Raw genomic sequence first — 19,425 nt, forward strand, 5'->3', positions numbered from 1 at the left:
TAGAAGAGCTTACCACATCACCATAGAAGAGCTTACCACATCACCATAGAAGAGCTTGCCACATCATCTGCAAGCGACGCTTCGTTGCCGTCGACGTGCCTCATTCATGTAGACCGTAGAAGCTGACATATCCAATATGCATTCTCACAACTACCTATACCTCGCAACCCCCAGCCACCCCTGCACACCTATCCAACTCCTATAACATATCATTGTCCATTATTCGACAAGGCGCAGCATGACATCATCTACAGTGCTGCCCTTCCGCCACCCAGGTGTACAACAAGAGAAAACAAGTCGACCGCGAACAAAGCGCAGCAGGGTATAGAACAAAAGCGTCAATCAGCCCGGTAACATGGGCTGTATTGGTCGTTGGTGCGGTGTGGTGGATCCCACGAGGGGAAGCGTAGCAAAGGAGCGTATTAGACACTAGCCTTCGGCCGTCAAGTCATGAATGGTGCGGTGTTGTGCGTGTGCAAAACCTCCGTAACGGGTATCAAACGTCGCGTGTAAAACTTGGAGAGCGTGTCCATTTTGGGCATGTGGGGCCATTGTATTATGTTTTCGCCGGAGAAGTGTCAACGAGCGTGCTCGAACCCGAACACTTTGTGCCTGACATCCGCACGTATGAGGGCCGCGGTATCGAGGTATTCTTACCGGCTTTCGATGGCTTGTGGTAGGCCGCCGGAGTCGACAATACAGCTGACCGGGGTCCATCGTAGCCAAACCGATATGTCGGTGTAGAGACGTCGGGTGGAGGCGAGAAGAATGGCATGGTTGTAGAAAAGGACGACGGGACTAGACAAAGGTTAACAGACTGCAGGGCGCGCGATGGGACTGGTGCTGGAGGATCATCTGTCACCTCCAGGTCCATGTCCACTATCTGTGCTGTCTCCTTCTATGGTCTTGCGCCAGTGCTGAGGCAAGCATACGCAGACCAGAGGAAAGGCTTTGATGTCGCTGTCGATCTCGGCGTGCGAACGTTGGCTGCCGTTACTGACCCCTGAGTCGCGCTGTTCAGACTTTCTTGCCTCCCACTGTTCAGCTGACTCGGATAGCCTGACTCCGGTCGCCCAACCATCGTCCCAGATGCCGACAACCTTGAGCATGTCTCCTCGCTCAAGCTCGAACTCATCGCCGGCGCGTGGTTGGTAGGCCCAAAGAGTGGCAACAGTGTCGTTGGGGTGAATGTCATCCTGCGAATAGTAGTCTTTGAAGAACTGCAATTGTTCCGACTGGCCAGAGGCAACACCATCGGGGCTCGAAAAGTTTCGTCCATCCGATCCCGACAGGGGTGAGTTGGAATTTGACTCGAGGGCCGAGCGACTGGAGAGAGATCCTTGACGTTTTGGAAAAGCAGCGGCGCCAGCGAAGTGGTGGTGTCTTGAATCTGGCGAATCGTAGACACTCGGAGAGCTGCCGAACGCCGTCATAGCCAGATCTCTGTCGCTGTGGCGGTTTGACGGTGCCGAGTCTTCCAATGCAGACATGCGTTGCACACGAGCACCAGGTACAATCGCGGGCGGGAGCTGACCATCGCCTCCATAGCTCATGGGAGGTGCTTTCGCAGAGTGTCGTGATGGAGAGGGCGTGTTCAGGATGCTGCCAGCCTGGCTGTCCCTCCTCTTGCGCAGGCGCATGCAGACGAAGACGATGGCTGCAAGGATCAACAGAGCTCCTACGACTGCACCAATGACAATGCCAGCGATAGCACCTCCAGAGATACCAGTACCAGATCCACTTGCAGCCGCTCCGTTCGAGGCAGTAGGCGATGATGACGAAGTGCTGCTGGGGAACAGCGGCGACATCGACACCGTCGTCGGTAGTTCGACGCCCACACAACGTCGCTCGACCCCGGAGTTCACACAGCATGAGCTGGTCGAGTTGACCGTGCTGTCAGCGCAGTAAGAGCACAAGCCTTGCAAATTCGAGCTGTAGCCGCATTCAGAAGCCTCATTGCGCGCTGCATCAATACAGCTTCCACTGAGTGAATTGGCCGGTAATGAGCAGCGTGTGAAGTCGGCTCGAATTTGTGAGATTGCGTTGCTACCGGGAGTTCCACATAGCTCGGGGGTGGACACTACCTCCTGCTCACTGATCGCGAAGTCCGCCTACAAGTTGTCAGCTTTCGATACTACGAACGATGGGAGAAGGCAATCCGTACGCAAGCACTCGCACAGAGTGGTGTCGAAGCAGCGTCACTCAGACCACATGGCTCTTTGGAACTCTGTACTATAGCGTTACAGAGTACGGTGGTCGTGTAGCGCGCGTACAGGTCGGTGGTGTTACTGAGATCAAGACTCGAGCATCCTAGAATATTCTGATATCTGCACAGCCATCAGTACTAATGCACGAGGGGGTGGATTGAAGTTTCGAGGAGTAAGAACTCACTGTCGTTGTGTGTAGGTAGTTGAGATGTACGACCGCAACTGGCTATCGAACGACTGTACGTTTGACACGAAGGACAAGAAGGAACTACGTTACGTCAGTTGGAGGTCCATCCGAATCCATTCCGACCCAACATACAAGTCGCCTGTCAAGTTTGTGCTGATCGATGCCGCACTGAAAGCCGGACATGTCGAAGAACCCTGCAGCGAAACGCAGTTCGCCTGGGCCATTGTCCCAGGCACAGAGGCGGCGAGGGCGAGAAGAGTGACGGCGCCGGACACGGTGCGCGATTGCTTCGGTCGACGAGGCACATGAGGCGGTATACGTGATCGAGCGTGGTCGTGGTGGCTGGGAGACATGACGAGCAGCTGTCGCGCGTCCGCCCGATTGACGGCGCGAGGTAGATCCGGGGTCGCGGGGCAGTGGTGAGGTGTTGACGGTGACGAGGTACGATCGATATTAGGCGCGCAGATTCACAACTCCATCCGAGGCCAGAATAGGGCGTATTGGGGCTAACGTGTATGCAAAGTAGACTATTAAACTGGAGATCGCGAGAATTGAGGTTCTCGAGATCTACGAAGGGGAAAGTGCCGGGCTCTGTCGCAACACAGAAAGAGCGTATTGAGTGGGTAGCTGCGACGGGCGTGAGCCTTGAAGGGAGAGAACAACATGGGGGAGCAGTCCACGAAGAGAGTGCTGCACGGCTGCGACCCACTAGCGATTCGTGCAGGTACTAGGGCGATATGCCTGCGGAGGCCTGATTGGATACACCCATGCGCGCCGAAATGAGGCCCAGCCAAAACAATCTCTCCGGAAGCCTCGGACTCGTCTCACGTTGCCAGTTGGCTGATGCAGCTGCCTCAATTGCGGCTCTTCGTGCAGGATGATGAACAGCTGTCAACGATGATGGAGGTTGAAGTTACAATCGTTGGGACTCGTGCGACCTCGCGTCGGGAGCGAGCAGATGTCCTTGCTGATGCGAATGTTACACAGACCACACGGCAGCAAGCAAGACAACGCTGCCTGCATCCAATAAAGCACCTGCCAACTTGAGACGCGCCTTTTTGCCGCGCAACCCCGTGGTTGCTATGCAGTGTGGTCGCTGATACTGCATGAAGTCTGCTCGGAGCGTGTTGAGACACGCTCAGAGACCCCGCAGGCTTCACCTCTCAGGCTTCACCTTTCATCAAACACACCAGCAGTGGTCGGTATATGCCGTGCCCTGGTACAGCTCTGAGTTTGCCGGCCTTGCATTGCCGCGAGTGCTGCCGCTCCTGGAGGGACGAGGTCGCATGATGCCTTGCATAGAGCTGCTCAGGGATGCGCCTGAGAACCTCCTCACCTTACTACACGCGCACAGCAGCCATGCGAGCGGTCGACAAAGGGCTATGTGTGCCTGTGTCCCTGTGAGATGTTTCACAGGGCTGTTAGCGGTGAGGTCGGTCTCAGCATTTGTTGATCTGCCGGTTCAACATCGTTACACAGCAACGGCGCCTTCCATCCCTGTTGCCGTCCCGGCCGCTGCCTAGGGCCCAGGCGCACTGGTCCCTGAAACAAACTTTGTTCAATCTTCCACGGCGATCGTCACTTGCGCACAGCACTCGGCGTGAACAATCATCAATGTGGTTGATGCTGCGAAGATTTTGAATTTGCCAGGATAGAAACTGTGCCTCTGTTAACTTTTAGGTCTAGGCCATCTGGACTGCGCTGTGCAACTCCAGCCGAACGTGTTCCACGATGCTGCAACGCGTTACTGCCGCTAGAACAACATGGCTGTTCAAGACTGCTGGCGATGGTAAGGCTCCCAGATGGAAGGTCTGTTCGTTGCCTGTATCCCCAATCACGAGTCTTTCGGCTTGTGAACCATGAATGGCAAGATCTGGTTGATTAGAGTTTAGTATGTGCAAGTGTGAGCTGCCAAGGGAACCAGAAGCTCTTCGAGCTTTTTGCTCATTCTGCTGGACTTCATCTTGCTCATGCTGCTCCCGCCTACTTGGGCTCAAGCCGCATAGTCTTTCGTGCTCTTTCTTTGCCTTCTTCTTCGCCTCTTCGTCTTCCTCCTCTCTGTGCTAAGGAATACAACGCCACTCCAGTGGCCAATATCTAGATAGTGAAGCACCAGTTCATGAGGTAAAGTATGACTATGAAGGTCAGGAGCGCTGCCGCAACTCTGCGGAATGCATTAGAGTTGAGAGCAATGGAAAGGTTGATCAGTCCGGCGGTATAGACGCCTGTACACAGATCAGTCAGCACTCTAAACCATCGATGCGGGTCTTCAGCTCACCCATTGGAAAGATTATGCTCCACCAAGATCCAAGTAGGTACCATCAGTGCAGTCAACTCACTGTCAGCAGATACGCTGCTCACTGAGCTCGCTGTGAGCTAAGTACCGCAGTTGTCGCTCCCAAACGAACCCCTGGTACTCGTAGTCGTGCTCAGCAGCTGAATGACCGTAGCAAACTGTCCCAACGGCCCGATCGTTAGGTACACAAAGACTCGGCAGCTTAGCCTTCATTGGCGGTCCAACAGCCAGCAATCGGTGCGCATTAATCGCATAATACAGCAGCAGATGCGTAGCCGATCACCATACAGCTCGCAACAATAATTAGAATAGCAATACTAAGTACCTGGTTAAAATTCCGCCTGTAGTACTGAGCGTCGCAATAGCGATCAGAGGAAAGAATATAGCCAGTGATAGCAACTAATTGTCTGTTATGCTCCTCTTCGCCAGCACAATTACACACGTACTGCACAGCACCACGCACCACGCACCACGTACCACAACAGCCCCATCCACCACAGCATGTACGCAAGGATTGTGAGCTGTAAGTCCTAGGCTGTTGAGCACATCAGCGCGACCTGTGCGAAGAGCATAAGGTATGCAATGGCAGGAGCACCTTGATACGAGATCTCCTCAACTTGATTGAGGATCTTGGATTTGACGTGGCGCAGGAACGTGATAAGGCGCATAATGGCAAGGAGTAAGAGAGTGGTGAAGAGGACGAGGTTAAAGACGAACATTATTGTGCTAATAGTACCTAGGCCATTGAACTGCTAGGAAGGATGTTCATAACGATTAACATAATGCCTATGTCCATGGATATGAGGAACCTGTGTACATGTTAGTCCTGTGATTGGCGTGGGTTGGGGGCGAACCTTTGTCAAGCATTGCCAATGCTGCGCCCATGATCGTGAAAGTGTGGTATCGTGCCTCGAATATAATTGAAATTGTGCAGATGTGAGAGACGTCTCATATCAAGGCAAGAAGAGACGAGCACTTGATGCAGATGCTGATAAGAGAGGTAAGTACACATGAAGTTCTATCGCGATCTGCACTGCAGATTGGCGCTGTGGTTGTGGTTCGATGAACCGCTCCGGGCTCACTCCCATTGGCTTGTGGCATGATGGCAATGCATTCTCGATGATCGCATTCTAGTGATGGGTTCTCCGTCATGTAACCGAGGAAGTGACATCACAAGCATCAAGAAACCAATTCTCGCCATCCTGTGGCTATCACCATTAAACTACACACCGAATCACCAAGCCAAGGAAATCTAAAAAGTATATCACCGTCCTAGTATTATGTCTGTCACAATCGACAAAAAGGGAACATGTGCGCCACAATTGCGTACCTCCTGCATCTCCGAGGACCCTGATTGAGCTCAGTTTCTGGCCTTCTTGCCCTTGGGCACGCGGAAAAACCAGTACAGGACCATCGCACCGGCGACGTTGAAGGCAACATACATCCAGAGCAGACCAAAGTCGCGCCATCGCGTATCCCAATGGGCATTGATACGCTGGAGGAACTGGTTGGTGCTGTCGAGCTGGCAGTATGAGCATTGATCCGTTGCCTGCTCGTCGCGAAGGTAGCCACCGGCCATCGACATGTACTCTTGCATATACTCAAGACAAGACCATCAAAACACTCAAAAAAGTATCGCGGACGGTAAGTTACAAGACGGCCGAAGAAAGACACCGCTCAGTGCAGATGGGCAACCTGCAGATATGATCAACGCCCAGCAGTAGCCCGACAATCTGAATACGGTTATACCTGATCTCGATCCGTCGGCCTTCGACACATTCCCGGACTTTCCAATGACCTTGGACGGCGATCCGGATTTACTGGGATTCGTGCGGGCAATTGAGAACGATTTCATTGGCCGCAATTGGCACGAGAACTGGTGGGATATGGGTGGCGGTATGGACACTGGGATGAGCTATATGCCCCCTGAAACCTGAAAGGGCTCGGTTGTAGGCATGAATACACGATCACGATACTCGACCTACGACCCGCAGCTTGGAGGAGACCTGCAATCTTACTAATAAGAATGCCCCACGATGTTCTGATCGTCTCCGACCTTTTTTTCACGCCTCATGCAGCAATGCCAACGAAACCGGCGCCTTCGTCTCGTCGCTTCCCTCAACCAACTCACTCTACGCTTAATCCCTTGACCTTCGATTATAGGCATAGTACAGTCTCAATGCATGGAATGCATGAGGCGCTCGTGTGTACGACTGTGTGAACGGCTTGTTGCGTTTTCTTCGGGAACCAGATCGGGCGGAAAAGTGCCTTCATCCAGCGCCAGGCACAGCATTTTGCTTCGTGCGTTGCTGATTCCATTGCGGTCGTTCTCAATTCCGAAGTTGTGGCAATGCCGCATGTAAGCGTGCGAATTACGAAAGCTCTGTCAAGGCGCTGTGGGCATGTTACATGTAACAAGTCTTCGCGCTGGTACCAGGCTGAAGTATGACACCAGCGGATGGGAGTTGCATATCGCGGATGGAGTTCGTCGTGTCCGTATCCACGAGCTCGTCGATACCATCATGCACGTATGGTATCCGTGTGCCCATGATCACAAGGCCGTTGGTTTTGAGACTCGACTTAGGGCATCCACATCGATAGGGGATCTTTGCGGTTCCGTCCTAGCAGACATTCGCCAACTGTGGAGAGGAAACGGGGATGTCGTTCGAGTCCTTGTGTTTTATTGCAGGGACGTGCTGGAACGTATAGACATGCCTATTCCGTAGGATATTTGAACGAAGGGTAGCATGATGAAAATCGCCATCATCATCACTATCTCCAGTATCCAGTTCGCTCTCCGCCTTATTCTCACCGTCGGACGCTTCGACCGTGATACCGGCGGAAGCACAAGGTCATTGGCTGAGGTCTGGACTTTAGCTGTGTCCATACATGAACTTGTTAAGACAATCCATGTGATCATGATCTGCTTCTTAGCCAAAGAAAGCGTTTCATTCTAGGGGGGAATATTCTGTGTCTACGAGGGTTGCTGGCGATGATTATAATCCGATATAATTTTCTAGCCACCGAAAGACTTGATAGCCTCAGATATATCTTGACTAATGTTGCGTAAGTCGCACCCAAGCCTGTGCGGAGCACATGCGCGCATCAGCACACAAAGAAGTACAACAAACAATTGCTAATAGAGATGGCGGACTGAAGACAGCCGCTGAGCACGGCTATCGCCGCTCTGGCACGACCTCACTTGAGGAAAAAAAATCTATAAGCGACACCTGTGTGATTCGAACACACGCTCCCGAAGGAATTGGCTGACTTGGATGATAAGATCCGTAGCAGGCCAACGCGTTAACCACTCCGCTATTGTACTGTTAGCGGCTGTTTATGGTTCTTCTTTGTGTGGTGATTGCTTACCCAAAGTGCCTTTGGATGTTGTGATGGAAATGAGGCTGAGTAATTATTAATTATACCAAATTGAACACCAAACCGGGCTCGAACGGCTTGTCCACTGTCCGTTCGGTGGACAATATTATATAACTGTCAAGTACATCTCTCACATCTCACAGAACTCATAGTTTATGAATTGAGCAGAAAATGAACCATCGTATCGAAGAAATGCAAAATGAGCGTGGTATGAAAAAGTCTTCGTGGCTGCGGCAGAGAAATATTGTTGGAGCGCCACCTCGGTCAGCTCGGTGGACTTTCCAACGGCGCACACCTCAACCGCGGTACCGCAACTATGAATATACGTCGAACAGAATGTGATAATGCGATGAAGGGTCTGTTAAACCAGATGAAATAACTTCAGTATGTGCTAGTGCGAATCTCTTGATGGCCACTAACGTGTGGCGGTTGGAAAGTGTAGATTGGCTTGTTTCGCGACGGGTATTTGTGCATTGTAGGACTTCAAAGCCTATCACCAAGATTCTCCCACTTGATCTTATATCCGCCGACTTCTTCCTTCCCCGACTTACCGCGCCGTTTGAACTCGGCGACCGGCACCAGGGGAATGCCTGCCTCTTGCTTTCGCTCCCTAGACCGTGCTTCCGCCTGGCGCTTCTTCTCCAGCCAATTCTGCCTTCTATCCTCGCGCTCACTCTTCTGTTTGAAGGCGCGTCTTGGAGCCACGAACCTTGAGTACTTGCCCATCTTGTCTTCAATCTGCTCCCGCGTGACGCGCGGAACGATAATCGCAGCAATATCTTTGGGACCCAAGTCGATCTTCTTGTAGTGCACGCGCCACGTGCAGACGTCTTTGTGAAAGCCATAGTTTCCTACGTTAACGTTGAGCGTCGGGAAACCAACGAGGAATTCCTTCTTCGTTTCAGCATTGACGCGAAATATCGCGGGCAGGTTGTTGATACGAAGGTCAGCGGTCGTAAGCATGGACAAGGCAGTGAAGGCAACACTGGCAGCTTCACGCTCTGTATCTCTCGCACGCAAGCGAGCGTAGTCGTCTTTTGAAAAGAAGCGAAGTCTTAGCTCTTCAGTGGAATTGTTCTTGATGCAGATCCACCAGCGGTTATCGAAGAGCTGGTACTCGTTGCCCACTCTGCTAGTCGATGCAGACGAGGCGTTTTGTATCAGTGGGACGACATGGGAAGGGGGGTAGACAAAACCTTCCCAGGCCCCGCGACGGTTATCCAAAGGTTGACGTGTAAGGAACCAGTTCATGTTGTCCTGACGTCTCTTGTCCTTTTCCTCGATAGCGCCTATAGATCCGTTCCACTTACGCCACCATATACCAAAGACACAGTAGCTGAAGTTGCTTTCGGGCGTACCGGTCTGGGCGAGATCAGCCTCTTCCAGTTCTTTGAACTCAGGCCAGATGTTTTTAACGCTGGCTGCGAGTTCGGCCAATGGTGGATCTTCCCTCGGCGAAATCAATTGACCAACTCGTGCAAGAAGGAGCGTTGCAGTATCCCTGGCGTTGATCAGGTCGGACTGGGTAAGCTCATAAGTTGGCTTTTTGGTCAACAGAAGGCCGAAGAGAAGTCGGCGAAACGAAGGGAACTGGATGTGTAGCGAGCCTGTTTGGATGTTCAGCTGAATTTTGCATTCAAGGAACAGCCATTCTGCTTCCTCTTTATGCGTAGCGACGCGTTGCTGCATGTGGTTGGACACATCCACAAGTGACTGGACACTGAGCGCAGCAGGTAGCTCATGGTTTTTCAACACATGACGAATCGCGTTGCGCGACGTGTATGTCTGCAAATGATTCGTCTTATCTTCCGCCCAAGCAATATCGTGGTGTTTGCACGTTGCGAGTAGCCGCGCTTTAGAGAAGTTGAGCAGAGGCCTCAGAATCTTCACCCCACCGTTTTCAATCGGAAATGGCAAATGCTCCAAGTCTGGGTTGTTGAACTTGCCGTGCGTCACTCCACTATGCGATATTCCATGCAGGCCATGACATTCGGGGATCCATTCAATAGGTTGCATTGCCTGCAGACCAAGGCGCAGCCGGCCATTAGCAAGGCGCATCAAGACTGTCTCGGCCTGATCGTCGGCGTGGTGGGCGACCATCAATCTATACACGTTCGCGTTATGGCAGGCTCGACCGAGGGCTTGATACCGTAGAGTGCGTGCGGCTGTTTCGAACCCCTTGTGGTCGAGGGGATCGAAGTCGGCGGGCCAGGAGAGAGGCAGGACGGAGGCTTCCATGCCAACTACAACGTATTAGCCTGACCCATATAGCTGAGGTGCAATGTCGTTGCCTACACTTTGAGCGACACTGCTGAGCCACCCACTCTGCCTCTTCGGTGCTCCCCGGGCGCACTTTATGATCCACAATGAACGCGTGCGCTAGACCCGGGTAATTTCGGACAGCAATGAGCTCTGCATACAATGCAGCAAGTGCCATGGAATCAACGCCACCACTGATGGCCATGCCTGAATGTGTTAGTGACCTGAGTGTTTGCATGGAAAGAGCTGACGTACCTAGCTTTCGACGACCGTGCTCGAAATGAAATCTGTCCCAGCCAGTACGCTGGAGAGCGGCCTCGAACTCATTGTTCGTGATCGGCAGGCTTGTCTGCGAGCTGTACCACCTGGTGTTGCGCCATGCCGCAGCAGAGGAGCAGTTCCTCAACCTGATGACATTGCTTCTCCACATAAACGTCGTGGCATTAAGGAACGTACAATTACAAAAATACAAACAAGTGACGAAATGTCGAAGTTGGATTGGCTGGATCTGGTAATGCACGAAGTTCGACGCGTCTGATCCGAGGTCGACTGGGCTGAGCGGCACGGGCCACTCGAAATTTCTAGAGCTCCAGCCCGTTAGCGTCCGACTTCAGCATCTCCAACCTTCACCTCAAGCACAACATTCACTTCTCGAGATACCCCGTCTTTCATCCCATCTTCTACTCACCATGGTATGCCATCTCCCACGCATTAAGTCTATGACGTTCTCCAATGCGCCCAGCATCAATCTCCCCATCCATTGTATACCTCGATAAACACACTGCTGACGCTTCCCCAGTCTGCCCTCAAGTCCATCCGCTCCCTCGCTCCCCTTCTCGACCGCGTCCTCGTCCAGCGCATGAAGCCCGAGGCCAAGACCGCAACCGGCATCTTTCTGCCCGAGACCGCCGTCAAGGAGCTGAACGAGGCCAAGGTCCTCGCTGTCGGCCCCGGCGCGTTCGACAAGTCTGGCAACCGCGTAGCCGTCAGCGTGCAGCCCGGCGACAAGGTGCTGATCCCTCAGTTCGGCGGCAGCCCCATCAAGGTCGGCGAGGAGGAGTACAGCTTATTCAGGGACCACGAGTAAGTCATCCGGGGTTGGTTTGCAGAGGCAGATCAGGATACCGATGGATTGTGAGCAGAGGACTGACGAACACAGGCTCCTTGCCAAGATCAACGAGTAAGCGTTCAATGGTCAATTGACGAGACTCGAGTCCGCCGTAAACGATGTATCGATAATGTATCAACACCGCCCATTACAAAAGGCACGTCCGCATCACCCGCTGGCGTTTTGGCATATACCCGAAACTTTTGGGCTCTTGTATTGAGAGCGACATGTGTAATTACAATTAAAGGTCAGGCGAGGATGTGCTACGAAGTAAAGAGAAGAATTTAAGATCTCCGCTACATTGCGACAATCACAATGGTTAGGGAAACGTATCCGCATTACTCGTGATCTGACTGGTGGAAGACCGACCGACTCACATTGCAGTCGGAGTGCCTGCCTATGCGCCTGGCGAAGCATCGAGATCACCACGCCGAGTTCCCACCCCCAGCACCCCACTGCCTTCCACCACCCTGACCCTGGTTCTGACCCTGATCATACTGATACCCACCCTGATGCGCCGGATTCTGATGGTTCTCGTAACCTTGCTGATATCCGGTCGGCACGCTATAACTCGGCTCATGCACCTGCCCACTAGCGAACTGCGCCTCGCCCCAACCATATCCGCCCACAGGCTGCGCATTCGCATGCTCAGCAGGCGCCTGATACGGCTGGCTGCCGTCGTAGTTCGATTGGTACGGCTGAAAAGCACCCCACTGCGGCGGCTGAGGGGAGGGGCTGGGCTGATATGCAGAGCCAGCAGCTGGGTTTGAGAAGTCGCCCTCTGGACCGTCGCGCTTGCCGAAGCTGGAGAATGCGTTACCGAGGCCGCCGGGCAGCGAGGAGGTCAGGCTACTAAGCAGACCTCCACCAGAGGATGACGAAGACTGCTGGTGGCTGGTGTTGAAGTTATAGCTGCTTCCTGCGCCGTGGGAGTGGCCGCCGTGACCCGAGAATTGCTGGAGCCCTGCTGCACCGTGGCCGCCGTGGTCATCGCCGGCTTTGTGGTTCCTGCCTGCCTTCACAGACTCGGAGCTCAGCAAGTCGTTTAGGTCTTTGCCGTGGTAGTTGTGTGCCCAGTCTTTGACAACCTTGAACATGTTGTTGTGTACTTCGGAGCGCGAGTCGCGCAGCGCAGGATGGTGGAAGACGCTCACGCAGTCGTTCAGAACCTGGTCGACAGGGATGTCCGGGTGATCGAACGCGTACATAACACGGGGGACCACGTATTGGAGGATCTGGACTGCAACTTGGCCGGCTGGCTCGTTCAGGATATTGGAGAAGTGGTCCTTAGAGAGCATGGAGTGCGTGGGGTCTGTGGATGTAGGGTTGTTCCAAACATCGAACTGGTGTTTAGCTGAGGACTCGAGCACAGCCGAGGATCCTGTCTTCAGCTGCGCAGATGCGGTCTTGATGACAGGAAGAACGAATGGTGCGAGAAGAGAGAGCACGAACAGAGTAACACGCTCGGTGATGGTCTCGATCAGCTTCTCGAGTCCAGGAATCTTAGAGACGAGCTGGGAGATGCTGCGTACTACCTTGTCCCTGAAGACCAGAATAGGATAGATCTTCGGGATGACAGTGGCTGGATCAGTGTTTGTTCCTGGGATGTTCGGTCCTGGTGGACCTCCAACAGAGCCAGGTGGGGCGTCAAATGTAGGTGGTGCCGCTCCGAATTGATCTTGCCCACCCGCCCGCGAACCAAAGCTGTCGTAACCTCCAGAGCGGTAGCCGTGGCCAGAGTTAGCCGAAGATTGAGCATCAGACGAAGCTTGCAGAGCTTGTGCTTCCTGGATGAGACCACTGGTACCGGGCACTTTGGACAGAACATCTGTAAGCCCGCCAAGGGGACCAGAGCCACTGCCCTTGGTGTTGCTTGTCAGAGCATCTGACAGGGTAGTGTCCATCTCATCAATCTCGGCGGAGCTGATATGGTCTGTCGCCTCTCCGAGCACTGAGTGGAAGAAGTCCACTCCACCAAAGGTACCAGTGACTAACGGGAAGACATGCTTGCCACGGAGGTCGATGCCAGCTTGGGTACCAACGTGGGCGAAGACATTGTGGTAACCAAGCTCGATTAGAACAAGTTCGGTGTAGTTGGTATGTGCACCGTAGTCTTCGAGACAGTGCAGAGCCTGGCCCAGGCATCGAAGGGCCTCGCAAAGATCCTCTTCTCTACCACGTTCGCCTGAGGGACCATGGGTGTACATCCGCCCAAAATGGATTGCTCTGGACAAAGAGTATCTCACGTAGCCAGCCGAAGTTGCCCAAGGACCCTGCTCGTTAGCAATGTAGTTCTTCATTCCCGTGTTGGGATCAACAGCAAGCTCAGCGTCGGAAACTGGGCCTCGAAGTCGTGGGTCGTACTTCCGGGCATCCTCGTTGTCGGCATAGTCCTTGGGATTGTCAATATGCTCCTCGGGTCTGTATGTTCCCAGACGTTCAGCAGTCACTTCGAACTCTCCAGTAGCGTAGCCAAAGGACATGAACGAAAGGATCCACACAAGCACGCGGATAGTCTCGCCCTTGGCACTCGTCAGTCGACGGATATGCGGCACTGCCGTTTTCGTTGACTTACTTGAACCTTGCTCAGAGTTGCAGTGTCAACAGCCTGCGAAGTTCAGTATACGAGTTCAGGAGTTCTTGCCCTGTGCTGGGATCTCATACTTGTGAATAGTCTCTTAGCCAGTTGCCAAAGTACACACGCTGTAATGCGTCAGTCACAGTCTTGACTCGACGACCGTTCGCCAAGCTTACCTTGATCATCATGGACTTCCATTTGTGGCCTTTTATGCACGCGACTGTCGCGAGCATGTCTTCGATATCGCCATGTCGCCAGTTCTTCCCTTCAATCTTGGAGATAGACGCGATATTTCCGGCGCCAAATGCGTCTGCCCTTGCAGGGAGCAGGACAAGGATCGCAATTGCGACGAGCAACAGATACTTGGTAGAACCAGCCATTGTTGCGAATTGCTGGAAGTGGAGTGGAGTGGAAGAGCAGAGTAGTAGTAGTAAGATCTTGAGCGGGACCTATCGCGCCGTCAGCTGCTAAGTTCCAAAGGTGTGATTACGCTACGCCACAGCCAGTAAGGAAGGAGTGGCCCACATCCAACTTCTGCAGCCACGTCTCTCATGCACTCTTCTGAAACCTCGGGGTTCACGCGAGGCGAAGTAGAAGGTGTGCGATCACTCTAGCTCCCGAGTCAACCGCATTGAACAAGGCTGCGCCGCGCATGTTGGGTTTGCATGTGCCACATGTGCCCCACTTTGCTTGGGCCGTGGCCCGTGATGACGATGATGGAGGGGTCAAGCGAAACATTGTAGGACTCTTTCGGACAGAATGTCAGAATGTCCCTTGTGCTTACGCTTACTTCTGCCCAATGCGAGACGCAGCAGAACACAGCTCACGTGCTGCTGCACTCAGGATTCTGATGTCTGCTGCTGCCTGGCTCGCACCAAATTTCAACTTCGTGCCTTGAACGCACAATGCAACATAACATGTCTTTTCAGCGTGTCCTTTCCGAATGTTCCAACCAGCCAGCAAGCCACCGCCAAGACTTTTGATCAAACATGGCGCACAATGAGACGGCACACTTTCAGCTACCAGTTCGGTGACGCTCGACGCATGCTCTCAACACCGTAGATGAGTTTCGACCCTGCAGACCAGCGACCTCAAATTCCGAGATACAAGTCCAGCAGAATCATGGCACCTGTTGATCCCACCAGGTCAGGTCTTCAACTTCAGCTCCAACTCTGGAACGAGGTCCTTCCAGGATTTCGATCAGCTTGACTTGGCCGATATGGCGTTCCAGAGGCTCGCCCGCCAGGACGCCGAATTACTCGAAGCAACACTTGACGCAGGTACGGATATCGAATGCGAACGTTGCGATGGACTCACGCTGCTCGTCACGGCCATCAAAGACTCAAACTTCGTAATGACTAGGATTATATTGCTGAAAGGAGCCAATCCACAGCATCGTGCGCGGGGCAAACCTCCGCTGTTCTACTGTTCAAAGCCAAGAACATACCGGTAGACCTCGGCTTCTCCGACTTCTCGTCGACCACGGTGCTAATATCAACACTATCGGTGGACCATCGAACATGAATGCACTGCACTGGGCTACAGCGGCTGGCATGGTGGACGCAATGGATTATCTACCCTCTAGAGGTATCGATATCGAAGCCACCTGCGCAGGAGCACATAATTACAGCTTTGCACGTAGCTGCTGGCACTGGGCATCTGACTGTCGTACAACTACTTCTGGCTCAGGGGGCCGACCCATCGAAGAAGAGCGAATCTGGAGGCAACGCCTTGAATTTTGCGTCTTGCGGGGGCTATCAGGATATCGTCAAGCTGTGTATCGATGAAGGCTTCTCTGTCGACGACCCTACCGGGACCGGACCGAGTGAGTATGGACTCGCGGTGGCCAGAGGTTTTGCGACAGCATGGTCTAACGTAGCTAGCCGCCCTCATGAGCGCCTATGAGCTTGGACATACTCATATTGTGGAGTATCTGCTCGCGAAGGGTGCTGACGTCAGCAGGGCGGACGCACAGCAGAGCACTCCAGCTCATGAAGCAGTTGCAAAAGGCCATTTCGAGATCATTAAAACATCAGTAGCCGCAGGTGCGAATCCGAATGCCCGATATGCCAAAGGAGACAACATGATTAAGGTCGCAATGTTCAACGGTCACACGAGTGTTGTACAGCTGATCCTCAAAGCCATCGGCGGCCCTGACTATCCGCTCGACAGCGTTTCCTCGGAAATTGCATCAACAAAAAGACTTGAGACAATGAGAATCGTTAATGAAGGGTGCATATTCCATGCATGCACAACTAGTAGTTACCGAATTCCGGACTTCCCAAAAAATACGCTTGGGTGAACTTGGTCCTCGACTCCGGCGGTCATATTGTCAAACCAAGAGCACTGTTCAACATGATGCTCATCGTAACCTCGGACGCAGACTGTGGACTGGTAAAGACACTGATGCAAAATGGTGCTGACCCTGACTCGCCCTTGTTGGCCGCTGCAGTCGTCAATCAACACGTTGAACTTGTGCAACTTCTTCTCAACCATGGCGCAGGTCATTCACCGTCAACTTGTCGCATTGTCACTGTTAGCCGTCACGACAATGCGATTTTCGATGCGCTGTTGAATATGCAGTATTGCACAGAAACATGCCTAGCGATTCTGAGGCTGCTGCTCGATAGCCAGCATTTCAACATTCTCGCAGGGACATTCTCTAACCAAACCGCGTTCTGGAGAGTCTTGGAGTCTGATGAATGGGACCCTGAACTTCGGTCGAGAGTTACGTTCATGATGTTCATCTCGGTTGATGACGTCAACTACGCCTGCAATGGCGATGATAGCACCCTGATGCATCATGTAGTGCGATTCGGGCAGGAAGACATCCTGGACGTCTTTCTGAATAAGGGAGCCAATATCAACTCGCAGGACAAAGAAGGACGAACACCGTTCATCCTGGCTTGTGACTACCAGGCCAAGATGATACATCCCCTCATGAACAGAGGCGCCAACATCAGTCTGACTTACGAGGATGGTGGGGGGCCGCTACATGCCGCTGCAGCTGTTGGAAATTTAGAGGCGCTGGGAGTTCTTCTAGCTCTCGATCGTGTGGCTAGGGTCGAGACACGAACATCGACGCAAGAGATAGCCTTAAGGGCGCTACACCATTGTTTCTGGTATGCCATGATGAAGCAACACTTCCGATGACTATTTCGTTAATCTGTACCCAGGCTTGTGTAGGTACACGCTACAAGCCAGCTTCGACCAAGATCGTTCGAGCCCTATTAGCGGCAGGTGCATACGTGGAAGCAGTAGGCAATGACTTCGTCCGACCTCTTCACGTCGCAATCTCGACAAATAATACCACCATTACCGAGATCTTGATCGAGCACGGCGCAGACATAACAGCTGCTGAACGCGACGGTCGAAAGCCGATGCATCTCGACGCAGAAAGTGACGACCTCAAAATCTTGGCTCTTCTGATGCATCGAGGCGCTGCCATCGGGGCAACTGACGATGGAGGCTGGACCTCGCTTCAAGCGTGCACACGCTTTACCATGGCTCAGCTCCTAATTGACCACAGTGCAAGAATAGACTATACCGACAAGGATAAGCTCACCGCAATACACCACGCCGTCCTTCACCAAGACCTAGCGATGTTGAAGACATTACTCGCGAATGGCGCTTCGATATCATTGTGAACCACAATATGCGGAAGGAATGCACTGGACATGATCGAGGATATGGCGGATGCTGGGGTGAGAGAAGCGTTTCTTGGAGCGTTCAAGGGACGACCAGCAGGCAAAGATGCAAGAGACAACAGACTGTGCGGATAGTCTTCCGGATTGCTCAGAGGATAGGTTCTTACATAATGACTCTGTGAGAAATATTCCATTCTTGTGAAGTGAGAGCGCGTCCCATGCATTTTTGACCCTGGAGACGAACGTGATATTATTCGCTTGTTATTGAAGTACACTGGTTCAATGGCAGGGGCTCCCCCCTCAACCACAGTTTTCAGATGGCACAACCACAGATGAAGCGCAACTATCATTCGCTCCATGATATATATCTCTTCTCAGGTCAGCTACCCTTGCTATTCAATGTTCACGACTCAAACCAGAAATATCCGAAGCCAGAGGTTCACCTTTTCGCGCATTACCATGTATATCCCCAACGACCTTGCCTTCCTCAAAGAGGAAAACGAAATGATAGATTTCGAAGAATCTCCTATACCCACCTCCGTCATGATCAAGTCTCATGCCACTCTGGAGGCACTTGACAAGGTCCACATGACCTCCATCCCCTTGCTTGGCTTCGAAAAGCCCACAGAACCTCCCGTCAACGAGTCGATTAGGGCAATATGGGACTGTCCCGAGGAAGAGATTGTCTCTTGTAGCTTCGCAGCTGGTTTATCTGGATTGACCTTCTACATGGCGGAGCAAACACCGAGACAGCAGAACGCGGTGACTACCTCCCGGCACAGTCCAATGCCTGCATGCCGGAGACTCGACCCCACAGTCTCTACCTTCACGCCAGAAGGATTCGCCTCTCCGGGAAGACAATATTCCATTTCTCCCGCTACACCAATCGTCTCACCAGTGAAAGAAGGCATCGAGCCAACGATATCATCCCTGGATGCATCGACTGCCTCTCCGGTAGATTACGGTGACGGTCTACCGCATTCCTCCCCAGAAATGTCGATTATCTCCGCGACCCAGGAGGACCAAGCTTCACCAGCCACATACAAGGCATCGACTACCTTCCAAGACCGTGGTCGCGAAGAAGGTAGACTAGCACTCAGACGAGCCCTGATGTCCACCCTCAGAAGACGCCCGCAGATATATTGCGAAGGGCCCCAAGAGATGCTCACTGGGAACAATGGTGTGGATAGGACGCTCTACTCTCTGTCGCTGGCCGACAAATGTCAGGCCAAGTGGTGAGCGAGTATTCTGACTGCGTCCCAGCTGCAGAAAGGGAATATGGCAGCGATGGACTTGATACATACGGGTGTCGTAAGAATGAGATGAGATGTAGATACTTTGCATTAATCGTGCATTACCTGAGTCGTTAAACCGTAATGCACGAGACTCTACTAAGCAAAGTCGGCCACCTGAAACTGACCATCAGAGCGGTATCTCAAAAGTAAGAAATGACAGATCCATGTGCGCGGTAAACTTCCAAGTGTGGAGGCAGTAACTGCTTGTCAAAGCAGATGTTGACCTGCTTATAGCCTAGGGCAGGTGCTAGAGCAGAAGTCTTACATGTATGACGGAGTAATATACAGTGCGAGCAGTGTAGAATGAGGTCTTGAAGGTCGATTCCCAGGATGGATGAGGATGGTCGAGATCGATAAAAGTTGTGTGTAGAGCGCAAGGACTAGAGCATTTGGAGGGCATCATGTATCGGCGGGCGAGCGTCCACAGGAGTGGTATTCGCGGAAGGTGGCAGGAATCGAATGTCAGCTTC

The 19,425-nt window shown here is 52.8% G+C and overlaps 6 protein-coding genes and 1 non-coding gene across 7 annotated transcripts; 2 read left to right on the forward strand and 5 right to left on the reverse strand.

Annotated features, from left to right (window-relative positions):
- Positions 1-851: 851 nt before the first annotated feature.
- Positions 852-2,747, reverse strand: M421DRAFT_58048 (uncharacterized protein; the record flags this gene model as incomplete). The annotated part of the gene is made up of 4 exons (XM_033595560.1): positions 852-2,111; positions 2,165-2,327; positions 2,392-2,475; positions 2,527-2,747. 4 exons carry the CDS (start codon positions 2,745-2,747, stop codon positions 852-854), a joined length of 1,728 nt encoding a protein of 575 aa, XP_033450957.1.
- Positions 2,748-6,050: 3,303 nt separating this feature from the next.
- On the reverse strand, positions 6,051-7,239 carry M421DRAFT_3016 (uncharacterized protein; the record flags this gene model as incomplete). The annotated part of the gene is made up of 2 exons (XM_033589109.1): positions 6,051-6,212; positions 7,141-7,239. The coding sequence occupies 2 exons, from the start codon at positions 7,237-7,239 to the stop codon at positions 6,051-6,053; spliced, it is 261 nt and encodes an 86-aa protein (XP_033450958.1).
- Positions 7,240-7,914: 675 nt separating this feature from the next.
- M421DRAFT_t38 lies at positions 7,915-8,015 on the reverse strand. The gene has a single exon. It is a non-coding gene; the product is annotated as a tRNA-Ser (tRNA).
- Positions 8,016-8,461: 446 nt separating this feature from the next.
- Positions 8,462-10,859, reverse strand: M421DRAFT_418194 (uncharacterized protein). The gene is made up of 3 exons (XM_033591700.1): positions 10,583-10,859; positions 10,364-10,534; positions 8,462-10,311 (listed from the first exon to the last, which is right to left on the reverse strand). Exons 1-3 carry the CDS (start codon positions 10,755-10,757, stop codon positions 8,552-8,554), a joined length of 2,106 nt encoding a protein of 701 aa, XP_033450959.1. The 5' UTR covers positions 10,758-10,859; the 3' UTR covers positions 8,462-8,551.
- Positions 10,860-11,016: 157 nt separating this feature from the next.
- Positions 11,017-11,511, forward strand: M421DRAFT_90553 (chaperonin Cpn10; the record flags this gene model as incomplete). Its single annotated transcript, XM_033597869.1, has 3 exons — positions 11,017-11,019; positions 11,127-11,410; positions 11,487-11,511. 3 exons carry the CDS (start codon positions 11,017-11,019, stop codon positions 11,509-11,511), a joined length of 312 nt encoding a protein of 103 aa, XP_033450960.1.
- A 346-nt stretch (positions 11,512-11,857) lies between these two features.
- M421DRAFT_57560 (heterokaryon incompatibility Het-C) lies at positions 11,858-14,393 on the reverse strand (the record flags this gene model as incomplete). The annotated part of the gene is made up of 4 exons (XM_033595515.1): positions 11,858-13,957; positions 14,011-14,043; positions 14,100-14,138; positions 14,190-14,393. 4 exons carry the CDS (start codon positions 14,391-14,393, stop codon positions 11,858-11,860), a joined length of 2,376 nt encoding a protein of 791 aa, XP_033450961.1.
- A 3,480-nt stretch (positions 14,394-17,873) lies between these two features.
- On the forward strand, positions 17,874-19,117 carry M421DRAFT_357075 (uncharacterized protein). Its single transcript, XM_033589628.1, has one exon. The coding sequence runs from the start codon at positions 18,018-18,020 to the stop codon at positions 18,897-18,899; it is 882 nt and encodes a 293-aa protein (XP_033450962.1). The 5' UTR covers positions 17,874-18,017; the 3' UTR covers positions 18,900-19,117.
- The last annotated feature ends 308 nt before the right edge of the window (positions 19,118-19,425 follow it).

This window comes from Didymella exigua (genome assembly GCF_010094145.1).
Source record: "Didymella exigua CBS 183.55 unplaced genomic scaffold M421scaffold_7, whole genome shotgun sequence".
NCBI classification, from domain to species: domain Eukaryota; kingdom Fungi; phylum Ascomycota; class Dothideomycetes; order Pleosporales; family Didymellaceae; genus Didymella; species Didymella exigua.